General features: G+C 38.4%; 3 protein-coding genes across 3 annotated transcripts in view; all 3 read left to right on the top strand.

Annotated features, from left to right (window-relative positions):
- LOC127508849 (gastrula zinc finger protein XlCGF8.2DB-like) overlaps positions 1 to 15,739 on the top strand; it is a 537,748-nt gene that overhangs the window by 176,414 nt on the left and 345,595 nt on the right. The window lies entirely within an intron of this gene.
- The window catches only part of LOC127508848 (uncharacterized), a 630,120-nt gene that overhangs the window by 333,444 nt on the left and 280,937 nt on the right, over positions 1 to 15,739 (top strand). The gene's annotated exons all lie outside the window — the stretch shown is intronic.
- On the top strand, positions 926 to 14,393 carry LOC127508750 (NACHT, LRR and PYD domains-containing protein 3-like). The gene is made up of 7 exons (XM_051887093.1): positions 926 to 1,184; positions 10,208 to 12,002; positions 12,359 to 12,532; positions 12,641 to 12,814; positions 12,943 to 13,116; positions 13,235 to 13,408; positions 13,958 to 14,393. The coding sequence occupies exons 1-7, from the start codon at positions 926 to 928 to the stop codon at positions 14,229 to 14,231; spliced, it is 3,024 nt and encodes a 1,007-aa protein (XP_051743053.1). The 3' UTR covers positions 14,232 to 14,393.

Raw genomic sequence — 15,739 nt, 5'->3', positions numbered from 1 at the left:
TGCTTGATCATATTGACTCACCTGCTTCCACGGTCAATAAAACTGCATCTGTGTTCACTTACCTCTCTCTCCATCTGTGCCCTGACACCTGGCAGGTTAAGATTCATGAATATCTTTTTTGGAGGATGTTCTGTTTAGCCAATCGCGGCAAGCTTTTAATCCACCAATCAAAATGCTTCACTGAACAGACTCAAGAAGATCAAGGGCTGCGCTTGAACTGTGCATTGTTCCATGATCGGGTCCTTTCTGTAAAGACTTTTTAATGGGTGCTCTTTTTTTTTTTTTTAGCACCTGATTACAATTTCTACAAAATCACATTTGATTTATATCATTTGCACAAAATACAGCTACTCTGTCTTATACACCAAAGCTGCACATACCCTGTTTATTCAAATCAATCTGTAATGTTATTAAATGTTAAATGTCCAGATACTTAATTTAATAACAACAGTTATGTAATGTATTCTGCTGTTAGTAGTAGTAGTAGTAGTAGTAGTATCAGGTTTGCAGTAACTTTTGATCAGGCATTAAAAACAGGGTATTTTTGTTTGTTTTTTAAACACTAGACCAGGGGTGGCGATACCACAACTTACTGTATAATACCTTTTGAAGATCCACGTTAAATTTACACACAGGCTTCATTGACATCATCATGTCTGACTTGATCTCCTCCGCGCTTTCTAATATCCCACCATTACTAACTGCAAGTTAATGATAACGAATTGTGATTGGATGGTAAATTTGTTCTCCAAAACATACTATGACGAGATTGGCTACCTTTGTTTAGGCTATTCTCACTTGACAGATGACTACTACTTGCTGAAATGAAATACGAAGCAAAACATTTTTTTTTTTCATAATAAGTTGAGACACTAAAAATAGATCTATTTCTTTTTGTCCTGCAGCTGTGGATAAGTGAAGGACGATGGCATCTGTAAAAGATCTGCTTGATAAATCACTGAATGATCTGGTAGAAGCTGAACTGAAGAAGTTTCAGTGGTGCTTAGTGAATGATCATGAGTGTATATCAAAGTCTGAAATGGAGAATGCAGATAGATTAGACACAGTGGATAAGATGGTAGCACGTTTTGGACCAGAAGAAGCTGTGAAGATCACAGTGGAGATCCTGAGGAAGATAAACCAGAATAATCTGGCTGAGCAGCTAGAGAACAAACACAAGCAAGGTAAAATTAAAATGAAGTTGTAAAAATATTTAAAATATAAATAAAATGCGAAACTAATGAATTGACTTTTTTTATAAATATATTTGAAATATGAAAAAGGTTCAGCTGTACTATTTTTCTATAACTGATGTCTCACAGAGTGAATTACAGAATAACTGCTGGCTTTTAGCCTAAACTTTCCTCTCTGCTTTGCTCATGTGTTTGTGTGGTTTAATGTCACAGTATTTTCATTCTGATCTCTCTTCTCTCTCACACAGCTCAGGCTGAGGGCAGTATTGAGGATCCTGCACTTGTTGGACCCAGTTCAAAACTGCTGGAGGGTAAATAATGATCACTGTCTGTACAGAGAAACCCCTGTAGGCCATAATGTAGGCCAGATCAGACGCTCTTGACCACTGCATGTTGTAAATGATTAGTGTTGAATCAGTCCTTCAATGGGCCTAAATTGGTTCCCATTCTTTTAGTGTTGTACCACCATAGACATTTAACATCTTTCTGCGTACTCCCTCTCTAACATTCTGACTGCAGTCACACCTTTTCCATTAAGAGACAATATTTGCCCCCATAAATTGATTTACAGGTGCATTTTTTTACCTTCATGAAGGCAAAGGCAAAGTTTTCAAACCATATTAAATGTATGTCATGTTTTGTCATATTCCTAAAATTCCATTAATGTTATTATTAATATAATAAATGAAGCAATAAATTAAGATACTTTGAAATATTAGACTAAAACTGCCAGTAGGTGGCAGCAAGTCACTGTCTTAATGAGTGAGTCATCGAGTCGTTCATTCTTTTAGTAATGAAGTAAGCGGCTGTATTTATGAATGGGTCAGTGAATCATTGACTCATTGACATTAATGACGCAAAACACCTCGTAATTGATCTTTCCATTCATTATAAAACACTGGCAGGACAGATTAAACTATGGCGGGTAACCACTATAGTAAAATTAGAAGCAGCCATTTGATACAGAGTGCAATAAAGCAGGATAATCAATTTAAAAAGGCTATTATTCACCTGTATGTGCTTGAAGTCTTCAATGCAGACAGTGTTTTAATCTTATTTGTATAAATTAAGTGGAACCTTTTCTAGTTGATTTGTGTGAAGCATCAACCCATTTCTGTAAGTCAGACGATCTCTTCTCGGTGAACTGTGAAGCTGCAAGATTAGGGCATGTTGTAGTCCAGATTATTAAAAATGTTTAAGTTTGAAAATAAATAGCCTATTAAGTCTTTAAGTATTAAGTATTTGGTGCTGTGATGAACAACATTGAGATTACAAAAAAATGAATGGCTGTTTGGAGCATTTTAAAACTTCACTAGCGCAGTTGCTTTGTTTGCGGAGTTTCCAGGGTAACCGCTGCATTTCTGCTGTTCCATCAGTGCCCTCTGCTGTCAGAGAGTGAACGTGCACTTTCATTCAGCGTGTCTCCTTCACTCGTTCCGCTATGTGCTTCTCATGCACGTTGGGTTTGTTTACATCTGAGCGCATGTCTCTTTGATGCAGAATACAGTGGTGTTGTGCATTTTATTCGGTTGATGGGGAAAGTATTCTTAAATGCATTATAAAAATTTTAATAATTAGTAATAAATTATTATTCACGGTATTTTGAAATGCCCACGATAACGATATCGTGCATATTCATTATCGTGATATATCGCATTACTGAATATCGGAACAAGTCATTTGACACAGAGTAATTCTGTAACTCAATACCAGTTACAAAAGACACTGTAAAAGTCTGTCACAGGCAATTCTTATTGCATTTTTTTCATCAATTAATTTCTTAAATTATCCTTTGACCATGTTATGGCATGCCATCTAGTGGTGAAAATATTATTTTGACCCGATACCAAACTTACTTGCCAACCCCTGGTGTACATGGTCTGCAAGAATGCATAGGTAGGTGGTATGTGTCAAAGTAACATCCACATGGAGGGCAGGACCCAAGGTTTCCCAGCAGAACAAAGCAGTGGTTCCCAATCTTTTTAGAGTGGAGTACCCCCTGAAGCATTGAACATCTTTCTGCGTACCCTCTCTTTTCCACTTAGACTGCAGTCACACCTTTTCCATTAAGGCAGGGGTTCCCAAACTTTTCAGTCCACGACCCCCAAAATAACAATGCCAGTGACTCGTGACCCCCACTATCCTCAAAGGTGGTTAAAGTATACAAACGTTGTGTGCAATGGCGCACACGCACTTATTTCACACCCGTTTCACACATACTCCGTCTGCAGTGCGTATTTTTTTCCGTGCCCATGTTAACGGATCAGAGCTTTCAGAGTGCACGCGGATACGGTGCGGCAGTGCATTCCAGTTGTGTATATACAGCAGTACAGCGATCGTTTCCACACTGAGTCTATTTTTGCTGTGCTGCATCGTGCTGAATTAAAGCAACAGCACATTGTTGGCATTAAAATAAACATGGATTGACATGAAAATAGTAATTTCGCCATAAATGCATATAATTTAAAGTCTACTTTGTTTCACAGTCAACACATGGATTTTTGCCTCGGACAAATCAAGGAACCTTACCTCACATTTAGATAAAAAAGGCGAAATTTCACATAATGGATAGCATAATGGATCTCTTTGTAGAGGTGGACAAAGTTATTTATGACCCACAGGATTTCATGAATGAAGATTTGAAAGCGAAAGAAAGAAAAGAAAAAAAGATTTGGCTGTTTTTGTCTATTGTAAGTGAAATAATGAAGTGTGTGATTTTAACATAGCCTATGTTTAAGTGTTTTACCACTTCCGTAAGCAATGTAATATATACATCGAAACTATTACTTTATATAAATATAAATTAATTGAATAAAACTTTATTTAAAAGTAGTAAACGTGACATATATGAAAGAGTGTAGCCTACGTACGTCGCAATGCTGATAAGCCATGTTCACTAACAACTTTTGAATGTGAAATAAAAAGTAAATGTTGTGCTTGTGATATATGTGAAAGCACAATAGCACGCGCTGCTCCTGCATTGCATACGCATAGGCATGAAATTTTTTTTTAAATGATCTGGAAATCATCTTGCGACCCTTCCCTCGCTGTCTTGCAACCCCCACTTTGGGAACTACTGCATTAAGGTACAATAGTTGGCCCCTTAAATTAATTTTCCAGTGTATTTTTTTACAAAGTGATACTTTTAAATTTCAAACTAAAACCACCGTCTCCGTTCCCTCCTTCAGGGAACGAGAATTACCTTTGTAACCAAAGACTTTCCCATTCAGTCGGTCATGTTCAATGTACTTCGGACAGACCGATGAATAGGAATCCCTACCAAAGCACCACAGGCGCTGCCCCCTTCCAGCACTCCATACAAGCCTCCTGAACCCCCTTGCCTAAAGCAATGGGACAGGGCTAACACGGAGAGAGTCTATCACTGCTGTTCCCCCCCCAAAAAAAAACATTCAGTGAGACTATTGCATAACACTGGAAAGCATACCCTTTCACTGGAAAGGAACGCTGTGGAAGCCACATCCCGAAGGAGTTATATGGAGAAGTACATATGGACTAACCCTGTAGGGCTGTACTACATATAATCCAATCCAATCCACTTTATTTCTATAGCACATTTTAACAACAACAAACAGTCTCCAAAGTGCTGCACAAAAAAAACAATAAATAAATAAATGGTCTAATTAACTTCACTAGCCTCCATTCAAACAATAAAAACCAGTAAAATCGAATAAGAGGAATACAATAAAAAGGCACATAAACAAATAAGTAAAATCAATCAAAAAAAGACACAGAACCACACAACTCACACGGAGTTAAAAGCCAAGGAATAAAAGTGGGCCTTAAGACGAGACTTAAAACATTCAACTGTTGGGGCCGTTCTAACCTGGGGAGGCAGAGCGTTCCACAGTCTGGGGCCGACCACAGAGAAGGCCCGGTCCCCCCGGTTTTAAGTCTGGTCTTAGGAACCTCGAGCTGGAGCTGGCGCTCAGACCTCAGTGAACGCGCCGGTGTGTAAATTTGGATGAGGTCCGTGATGTACTGAGGGGCCAGTCCATTCAGAGCTTTATTAAACAATAAAATCTTAAAATCAGTTCTAAATCGAACAGGAAGCCAGTGCAGCGAGGCGAGGATGGGGGTGATGTGTTCATGCTTTTTGGTTCCTGTTAAAAGCCATGCCGCAGAGTTCTGGACTAACTGTAAGCGAGAGTGCATTTTGGGATATTCCAGTGTAAAGTGCATTACAGTAGTCCAGACATGACGAAATAAAACCATGCATGACTTGCTCAAAATGTTTAAAAGATAAAAAAGGTTTGATTTTAGATAAAGGACGAAGATGAAAAAAACTCGATTTTACGACAGTGTTAATTTGTTTATCCAGTTTAAAATCACTGTCTATAGTGACGCCAAGGCTGGTGGCTGTGGGATGCACATGGTTTTTGAGGGGGCCCAAGTCGACCAGAGTTCTAATAGGACCAAACAGCATTATTTCTATCTTGCCCTCATTTAGAATTAAAAAAATTCTGAGCCAACCAAGCCTTGACGTCACTTAAACACTCAAGTAGGGGTGTCAGGGGGGCGTAGTCATTTTTTGTCAGTGGCAGGTATATTTGGCAATCGTCTACATAAAAATGATAGAAAATACCGTGCCTTTTAAAAATCACACTGACTGGGAGAAGGTACAGAGCAAAAAGAATGGGCCCAAGAATTGATCCCTGGGGGACTCCACAGTTCAAAGGGGCGGTGGACGAGGTGGAGTCCCCTAGTCTGACAGCAAAACATCTCCCAGACAGGTACGACCTGAACCACTCGAGCACTGTCCCCTTGACACCCACACAGTTTTCCAGACGAGATAAATGAATTGTGTGGTCAACTGTGTCAAAAGCAGCAGTCAGGTCCAAAAGCACTAAAATAGCTGAGTCACCAGTATCAGTCATTAAAAATAAGTCGTTAAAAACCTTTAAGAGTGCAGACTCAGTGCTATGGAAGGCTCTGTAACCTGACTGGAAAGTGTCAAAAGTGCAATTTGCATCTAAAAAAGGCTGTAACTGTGCAAATACACTTTTCTCTAAAATCTTCGACAGAAATGGAAGTTTGGAAATTGGCCGATAATTCGATAAAGTTGTAGGGTCAAGACCAGTTTTTTTAATCAAAGGTTCAACAACAGCCTTTTTACAAAAAGAGGGAACAATACCAGAGAACAGACTGCTATTGATGATTTCCCTGACATAAAGGCCAATAGTCACCCAAACCTCTTTAAAAAAGTGAGGAGGGATTGTGTCAGCGGGAGAAGAGGAAGGTTTTAATGTATTGACAATTTCTGTAAGAAATGACGACAGGCTTAAACTGATTAAAAACATCAGGGCACTGTGTCATTATAGGAAGATGAAACAAGGGGGGCGATATATTGGCTCTAATGATAGTGACCTTGTTATTGAAAAATTGCAGAAAGTTTTCACATGTGACACTTCGCGTGACACTTCCAGTACAGTGGTAGGACTGGGGTTTAAAACAAAACCAATAGTTTTAAACAGAACCCGGGGCTTATTTATATTGTTAGATATAATATCTGAGAGATATTTTGTTTTTTCAGCTTTAACAATATTCTGATAGATTCTCCAACTATCTTTAAGGATTTGATATGACACATGGAGTCCGTCTTTTTTCCACCTGCGCTCTGCCTTTCTGCACTCACGCCTTGCTGCGCGTGTGGTGTCATTGAGCCACGGTTCTTCGTTGGTTTTAGGGTGCATGGCCTACAGAGGGGCTAAAATGGGAGCGGGCAGTTTTGTATAATGGTTTAAATGAAAATCAAACATGACAGGACTATGGTCAGAAAATACTGCATCACCCACAAAGACATTATTAACAGGAAAACCATAAGACAGAAGTACTGGGGTGACTCCAACCAGGATCAACTGTGGAATAAAACATATGGGATCCCCGTAGGGTCACACATATGGTACCCAGCCTAAATCCGGTTCACAAGAATGCAACGGAATACAGGCCTATAGAATCTAGCAAACGTATTAGGTGTCCCCCAGCCAACAGCTCTACAAATAGCTGTCAGCGAGGTGTCCGACGTACATCAAATGTGACCAACTGAATAGAAACTGTTGCAGTTCTAATGTGGCTTTCGTTGGAACGGTTATTTCTTTGCAAAATTCAACACACAACACTCACGCTGCTGTGTTTATAATGTTTATCCCTTAATATATACATAGGCTATATAATAACAATTAGTCAGTAATAAATGTTTCAAAGAAAGTAACAAAAGCGAGTTGTTTTATGTTTTTTTTTAACACTGTAAAAATACATATTGTAATAAATAATGTGAACTATCAACTTACTTACATTATGTATTATATCAAATGCCTGTAGAGGGCACCATTGGCTAGGTGATTGTTGTTGTTACAATTCTTGCTTTTGTTGTTACAGCATGATCAAATCCTTTTTTTAATATTGGCCAAACAACATTTAATTCAAATGTCCACTTAAAGGTGCCCTAGAACGCTTTTTCACAAGATGTAATATAAGTCTAAGGTGTCCCCTGAATGTGTCTGTGAAGTTTCAGCTTAAAATACCCCATAGATTTTTTTATTAAATTTTTTAACTGCATATTTTGGGGCATCATTAAATATGTGCCGATTCAGTGTGCGTCCCCTTTAAATGCTCGCGCTCCCCGCCCCCGAGCTCGCGACTCTATAATACATTACATAAACAAAGTTCACACAGCTAATATAACCCTCAAAATGGATCTTTACAAAGTGCTCGTCGTGCAGCATATCAGATCATGTAAGTATGGTGTTTATTTGGATGTTTACATTTGATTCTGAATGAGTTTCATACTCTGTGGCTAAAGCTAACATTACACACTGTTGGAGAGATTTATAAAGAATGAAGATGTTTATGAATTATACAGACTGCAAGTGTTTAATAATGAAAATAACGACGGCTCCAGTCTCCGTGAATACAGTAAGAAACAATGGTAACTTTAACCACATTTAACAGTACATTACCAACAAGCTAACGAAACATTTAGAAAGACAGTTTACAAAATCACTAAAAATGTCATGATATCATGGATCATGTCAGTTATTATTGCTCCATCTGCCATTTTTCGCTATTGGCCTTTCTTGCTTACCTGCATAAAGTCTGTGTGCTGCTGCAGACATTAATACTGGTGGGCTGGCATATGCAAATATTGGGGGCGTACATATTAATGATCCCGACTGTTGCGTCACAGTCAGTGTTATATTGAGATTCACCTGTTCTTCAGAGGTCTTTTGCACAAATCAAATTTACATAAGAAGGAGGAAACAATGGTGTTTGAGACTCACTGTATGTCATTTCCATGTACAGAACTCTATTTAACTATGCCGAGGTATATTCAATTTTCAATTCTAGGGCACCTTAAATCTTTAATATTTGGCCACATCTTTATGATATAAATGCTGCAGTCACTTTAATTTCAACAAGAACATGTTATTAAAACATGCAGAGTCAGAGCGAGGGTTTAAACTTTTATTTTGAAATTGCTGTGAACATTTAGAAACGTATTCTTCTGTGTTAGCATAGGTTTATATATGATAGCACTATGTTATGCTATATTATCATCTTTTAAATTGTTTAATATATCGTACAGCATCAGAAAACGGTCTAATTATGATTTTCCTTTTTATATTTTGATATTTGAAATCACTCAAAAACACTCAAAATTAACTGAAGAATCGTGAAATCTGGCTACAAATATCTTTGCCATGGTTCAAAACCCAATGCATAGCACATTAAAATATTAAAATTATAGCTATGAAAAATTGCATTAGTATCAAATCAGGCAGGTGCATTGGTGGTGGTCAAATCCTTAACGTCTTTAAACACTTTTAATTAATCTCACCCATTAACTACAATAGTCAAAAATATAAAGTTCCACATGTTTGTGAACATACCTGAAAATGATGCACGTGTGATTTATGTGCTTCTCGGCGCCAGACTGCTGTTGTCAGTGTGAGGTGGGGGCGGGGCAAAGCGGGAATGGCGTGTTGCATGTGCTTAAGTTACTGTGTTCTCCATATTTTTTTTTTAATATCTATGTTTCTGTTTACTTTATTTTTAAGTTAATATTTCTATACACTAGTCAAATTACTATATTACCTACATAATATTAGTTTATTTATATATCTAGACTTTTTAGACTGCCTCCGCTGGCTTGCCTTCTTCCCATAGTGCATCCTGGTGCCATGTGTTTCCCAGCTAAGCGATGCACAAGCACCCGGCCATCCACATGATGTAAAAGGAAGCGTGATTCATCAGACCAGGCCACCTTCTTCCATTGCTCCGTGGTCCAGTTCTGATGCTTACATGCCCACTGTTGGAGCTTTCGGCGGTGGACAGGGGTCAGCATGGCCACCCTAACTGGTCTGCAGCTCTGCAGCCCCATACGCAACAAACTGTCATGGGGTCCGCCCATGACCCTGTTGCCAGTTCACTGCTGTTCCTTCTTTGGACCAATTTTGATAGATACTGGCCACTGCAGACCGGGATCATCCCACAGGAGCTGCAGTTTTGGAGATGCTCTGACCCAGCCGTCTAGCCATCACAGTTTGGCCTTTGTCAAACTCCCTCAAATCCTTGCGCTTGCCCATTTTTCCTGCTTCTAACACATGAACTTTGAGGACAAAATGTTCACTTGCTGCCTAATATATCCCACCCACTAATAGGTGAAGTGATGATGAGATAATCAGTGTTATTCACTTCACCTGTCAGTAGTCATAATGTTATGCCTGATCAGTGTATATTGTTACCGTGAATTAAAAACACTCATATCATGATAGGAGATGTAAGATTTTGATCTCCTACTCCAACAAGGTGTTTGCGAGTGAAGACATTTCCATGCAGTCAACTTAAGCATAAGTGTGATTAATCTGAATAGTAGAAGCACAGTTTTCAAGTTACCACACATGTGTGGTTGTTATTTTTGTAGTAGGAATTTCAGATTTTATTATTTTATTTAAAAAATGATTACTTTTTGCTGACATTTTCCCTTTTTCTCAAAGGCTCAGCTGCAGAGGACAGTAAAGCTGCTCTTCATGAGATCAGCCGCAGACTGAAGAACAAATTAAAACAGGAGTGTGAACGAATATTGGTTGGTAATTCTCAGAGGGGTCATCAGAAATACCTGAACGATATTTACACTGATCTATATGTGGTGGAGAATGAGACTGGAGGAATACTGAGTGAACATGAGGTGAGACAGATCGAATTCAAACTATTTGATGCCAAGGACACACTGATCCAGTGCAATAACATTTTTAAAGTCCATAACGGTCGACAAAACAAAAAAGTGTTGACGATGGGCATCGCAGGGGTAGGAAAAACAGTCTCTGTCAATAAATTAATCCTTGACTGGGCTGAAGGAAAAGACAATCAGGATATTGCCTTAATTTTTCCTCTTCCATTCCGTAGACTGAATTTGATTAAAGAAGAGTACAGTCTCATAGGACTGCTTCAGAAATACTTCTTTAGTTGTCCTGAAGAACTGCCCTCTCTTCCTAATGGTGACGGTAAAATCATGTTCATCTTTGATGGGCTGGATGAGTGTCGCTTCCCTTTGAACTTTAAAGAGGATGACAGATTTACAGATGTTAAAGAAAAAACAACATTGAGTAAGATAATAACAAACCTCATTAAGACACATCTGGTTCCCTCTGCTCTCGTCTGGATCACAACCAGACCAGCAGCAGCCAGTCTGATACCCCGAGACTACATTGATCTGGTGACAGAGGTGCGAGGATTCAACGATGAGCAGAAAGAGCAATACTTCAACAAAAACAGCAGTCCTGAGGTTGCTGGAAACATCATCCGTCATATCAGGAAATCCAGGAGCCTGTACATCATGTGCCACATCCCCATCTTCTGCTGGATCTCTCTCACTGTTCTTCGGCCTCTACTGGCTCGAGAGAGCCATGACAAAACACCCACAACTCTAACAGGGATGTACACAAACTTCTTACTTACTCAGCAGCAAAAGATGAAAGCAAAATACAGTTATCCTGAACCTAAAGCCAATGCCAGGTCTTTTGATGAGATTATTCTAAAGCTTGGGAAACTGGCCTTTCAACAGCTGGAGAAAGGAAATCTGATTTTCTACAAAGAAGATCTTGAGGAATGTGAACTAGATGTAAGTGAAGGGTCGGTGTTCTCTGGGTTATGCACTCAGATCTTTCAGGAGGAAAAAGCTGTTTCAGAAAGAAACCTTTACAGCTTCGTACATCTCAGCATCCAGGAATTCCTTGCTGCTCTCTATGTGTTTTTGATTAGCAATGATGAGAAAGCAAAGCTATTTTTTCAATCCCTGAGAGAACAACTGACATGGACACTGTCCAGAAAGACACTGTTTCAGCTTCATAAGGGTGCGATCAACAAGGCTTTACAAAGCGAGAATGGACACCTGGACCTTTTCCTCCGGTTCTTCCTGGGTCTCTCACTGGAGTCCAATCAGAGTGACCTGAAGGAATTAGTGCCAGGACTGGAGCTCAAAACGGAGAACATGAAAAGCACTGCTGACTATATCAAAAAGAAAATAGAGAAGGAGAAATCAGTGGAAAGGACCATCAATCTCTTCTACTGTCTGAGTGAACTGAAAGATGACTTTGTGGAGGAAATCCAAAAAAATCTGGCCTCAGGAAATCTTTCAGCACGGAATCTCTCCTCTGCTCAGTGGTCTGGTCTGGTGTTTGTGCTCCTGATATCAGAGGAGACTCAAGAGAAGTTTGAACTGCAGAAATACAGAAGATCTGATGAAGCAGTGATAAGACTGCTGCCAGTGATCAAAAACACAAGAAAAGCACTGTAAGAGTCTTCTTTAAATTCATTTATATGCACTGTTGGTCTTTTGTAATTGGGACTTCTTTTTACATGGATGACTTAGACAGTTCAGAAAAATGAATAAATGTAAATGTGTCAATGTGTGTGATATTAAATGCCAAAGTGTCTCCACCATCAGACAAGTTGTTTTACCCTTTTTATTATTCTGAATTGTATCATAAATTAAATAAACTGAAAATACAGGTTTGTTGTTTTATGAAAATTGTTTTAACTTTGCTTACATCGCTACAGTCAAAGGTTTTTCCAAGTTATTTATGCTTCAGATTGTAAACACTACCTAATAAGCATTGATATCACTGATTGTTTTGTTCGCTACACAGGCTACAGTGCTGTAATCTCACTGCTCAGTGTTGTGAGAGTTTGTCATCAGTTCTACAATCCTCAAACTCCTTCCTGAGAGAGCTGGACCTGAGTAACAATGATCTAAAGGATTCAGGAGTGAAGCTTCTTTCTGATGGACTAAAAAGTCCAAACTGTCAGCTGGAGATACTGAGGTTTGAGTTTAAATGCTTTATTTATTTATTTTCCATTAATTTGATTATTTAAAAACACACTTAGCAGATTGATTCTGTATGCAGTTACTTTTTTTTTTTATTGTTCAGATTTTCCATATGTAATCTCACTGCTCAGTGTTGTGAGAGTTTGTCATCAGTTCTACAATCCTCAAACTCCTTCCTGAGAGAGCTGGACCTGAGTAACAATAATCTACAGGATTCGGGAATGAGGCTTCTTTCTGATGGACTAAAAAGTCCAAACTGTCAGCTGGAGATACTGAGGTTTGAGTTTAAATGCTTTATTTATTTATTTATTTATTTATTTATTTATTTTCCATTAATTTGATTATTTAAAAACACACTTAGCAGATTGATTCTGTATGCAGTTACCTTTTTTTTTTATTGTTCAGATTTTCCATATGTAATCTCACTGCTCAGTGTTGTGAGAGTTTGTCATCAGTTCTACAATCCTCAAACTCCTTCCTGAGAGAGCTGGACCTGAGTAACAATGATCTACAGGATTCGGGAATGAGGCTTCTTTCTGATGGACTAAAAAGTCCAAACTGTCAGCTGGAGATACTGAGGTTTGAGTTTAAATGCTTTATTTATTTATTTATTTATTTATCATTAAGTTGATTATTTAAAAACACACTGCTAAGATTGATTCAATATGCAGTTACTTTTTTTTTTTTAATTGTTCAGATTTTCCATATGTAATCTCACTGCTCAGTGTTGTGAGAGTTTGTCATCAGTTCTACAATCCTCAAACTCCTTCCTGAGAGAGCTGGACCTGAGTAACAATGATCTACAGGATTCGGGAATGAGGCTTCTTTCTGATGGACTGAAGAGTCCAAACTGTCAGCTGGAGATACTGAGGTAAATGGTTTTAAAATAATTAACAAAATGCTATCACAATAAATGATTATCACCGAATGTGACATGGAAATTGGAAATTGATCGGGCCCGATACCAATCTCATGTACTTGTACTCATACAAATCTGGATGTGATTGAATCGTTCGTTGAATCGATTCTTGACTTGTCACCGTCTGAACAAGCCTAACACAGTTGATTGATCGCCATTGAAAATCACCGGTTCAGTGGATGGAATCAAAAGTTGCTATTGTGAATGCGCACGCTCCACTGCTGTACATGTTTAGAAAAGTGAATGAATACTTTGGTACATTTCCACAGACACTCTTTTTACTTCTATGAATGAATCTACAGAAAATAACAGCATACAAACTGCACAGGTCAGTGTGTGATACTGATCTGGGGTGCGTTTCCCAAAATCATCGTTAGCCAACTATGGTCACAAGTTCCATTGAGTTCTATTGGTAACGATGGAACTTACGATGATGGTTGGCTTTGGCACCCCATATTGTCAAACTAATGTCATGTGGACTGTTGCTGTGTGTGTTTGTAGATTGTCTGGCTGTATGGTGACAGAGGAAGGCTGTGGTTATGTGTCTTCAGCTCTAAGTTCAAACCCCTCACACCTGAGAGAGCTGGACCTGAGCTACAATCACCCAGGAGATTCATTCATTGATAAATTCAACCATCAAAACTGCACTCTGGATAAACTTAAGTATGTTAAGCAGGAAGAGTTTGACTTTACTTCTTTCATACATTTACAAAAGTTCTTACTGAGAACAAACAGAGGTTTAGCTGCAGTTATACTACAGGGCTGTTATTATTAACCTTTATTTAACCAGGTGAGTCAATTGAGAACCAGTTCTCATTTACAATGACAAGCTGGCTAAGAGGCAGCATAAAAAGCCAGTACAAAAAAAAAAAAAAAAACATAATAGAGATACAAATAACACAGCTACAGTGACATATAAAAACAAACAATTAACTAAAAACAAGTACAATGATCTTGAATTATTAATTGAATTGAATTTTTAATGGAAGAGAGCGATATAAATGAACTAAGCTTTTGAGTCTGCTGCAGATGATTCCAATCATATGCAGCAGAAAACTGAAAAGAGCAACGACCAAAGGAGATAGGGACTTTGGGTATACAGAGATTAAAGAAACTGCTAGAGCGCAGATTACAACTTGTATTATAAACAGTTAAAAGGGACGATGGAGTTTTACCAATAAGAGTTTTATAAATAAACAGAAACCAATGAATTTGTCAACAAGAATGAAAAGACCAATTCAATAAAGAATACAGGTGGCAGTGGTGAGTGTTAAATGAAGCTCCAGTCACAAAGCGGATTACAGCGTGGTAAATAACATCCAGTTTATGAAGGAGAGTTTTTGAAGCAGACCTGTAAACTACATCACCGTAATCCAAAAAAGGGGGCACTGTCGTTTAAACCAAAAACTGTTTTGAAGAATGCGTAAAAGAAGATTTATCACAATAAAGAAAACCCATATGAGACTTTCTGAGCAGTACTTTTATGTGAGTTTCGAATGATAATTTGCTGTCAAGCCAGATACCAAGGTATTTGTAGCATTCAACATAATCGATTTCAGAACCATCCAATGAAAAAAATGTAGGCAGATAATCAACATGTGGTGGATTTCTATTAAAAACCATACATTTTGTTTTATTTATATTTAAAACTAAATGAAGACTAGAGAAATCATGTTGGATGCAAGTAAAACTGGCCTGGAATAAAGTGCAATGGTCAAGGAGGAATTGAATGTATAAATGTCATCAGCGTATAAATGTACATGAGAATCACCTGCAGCAAAAGCGATATTGTTAACATAAATATTAAAAAGTATAGGCCCCAGTATGCTTCCTTGTGGGACCCCTTTAAATAGAGGCAGGGGATCTGACCAAAACCCCTCCACCCTTACTGATTGTGAGCGACCAGAGCAGTAACTCTTGAACCAAGCCAGACAGCTCTCATAGAGTCCAATATCTCGTAGCCTATCCAGCAGTATTTCATGGTCCACGGAGTCAAAAGCCTTTTGAATGCTTGATTCTGATTGTTTGACAAACTTTCTAATGTGCTCATATATTGTTAAGTAAATGCAGAGCTAAAGTAGTTCCAGGCTGGTCTCAACTAAATTAGAGCATGATTTTTCCCGCTCTATGTCCAATACAAAAGAACACAAATGCAGTACAGACACACACTAACACACACACACATTCAAACATACACATGCACAGAAATGTGTTAGTGCTGCCCCACGACTTCATCAGTAAAATAGTTTCACAATTTATGTAGTATGCCTGAAAAAGGGACTG

This window comes from Ctenopharyngodon idella, chromosome 3 (genome assembly GCF_019924925.1).
Source record: "Ctenopharyngodon idella isolate HZGC_01 chromosome 3, HZGC01, whole genome shotgun sequence".
NCBI lineage: Eukaryota > Metazoa > Chordata > Actinopteri > Cypriniformes > Xenocyprididae > Ctenopharyngodon > Ctenopharyngodon idella.
The sequence above is the reverse complement of the archived record's forward strand: the minus strand, read 5'-3'. Positions and strand labels throughout refer to the sequence as shown.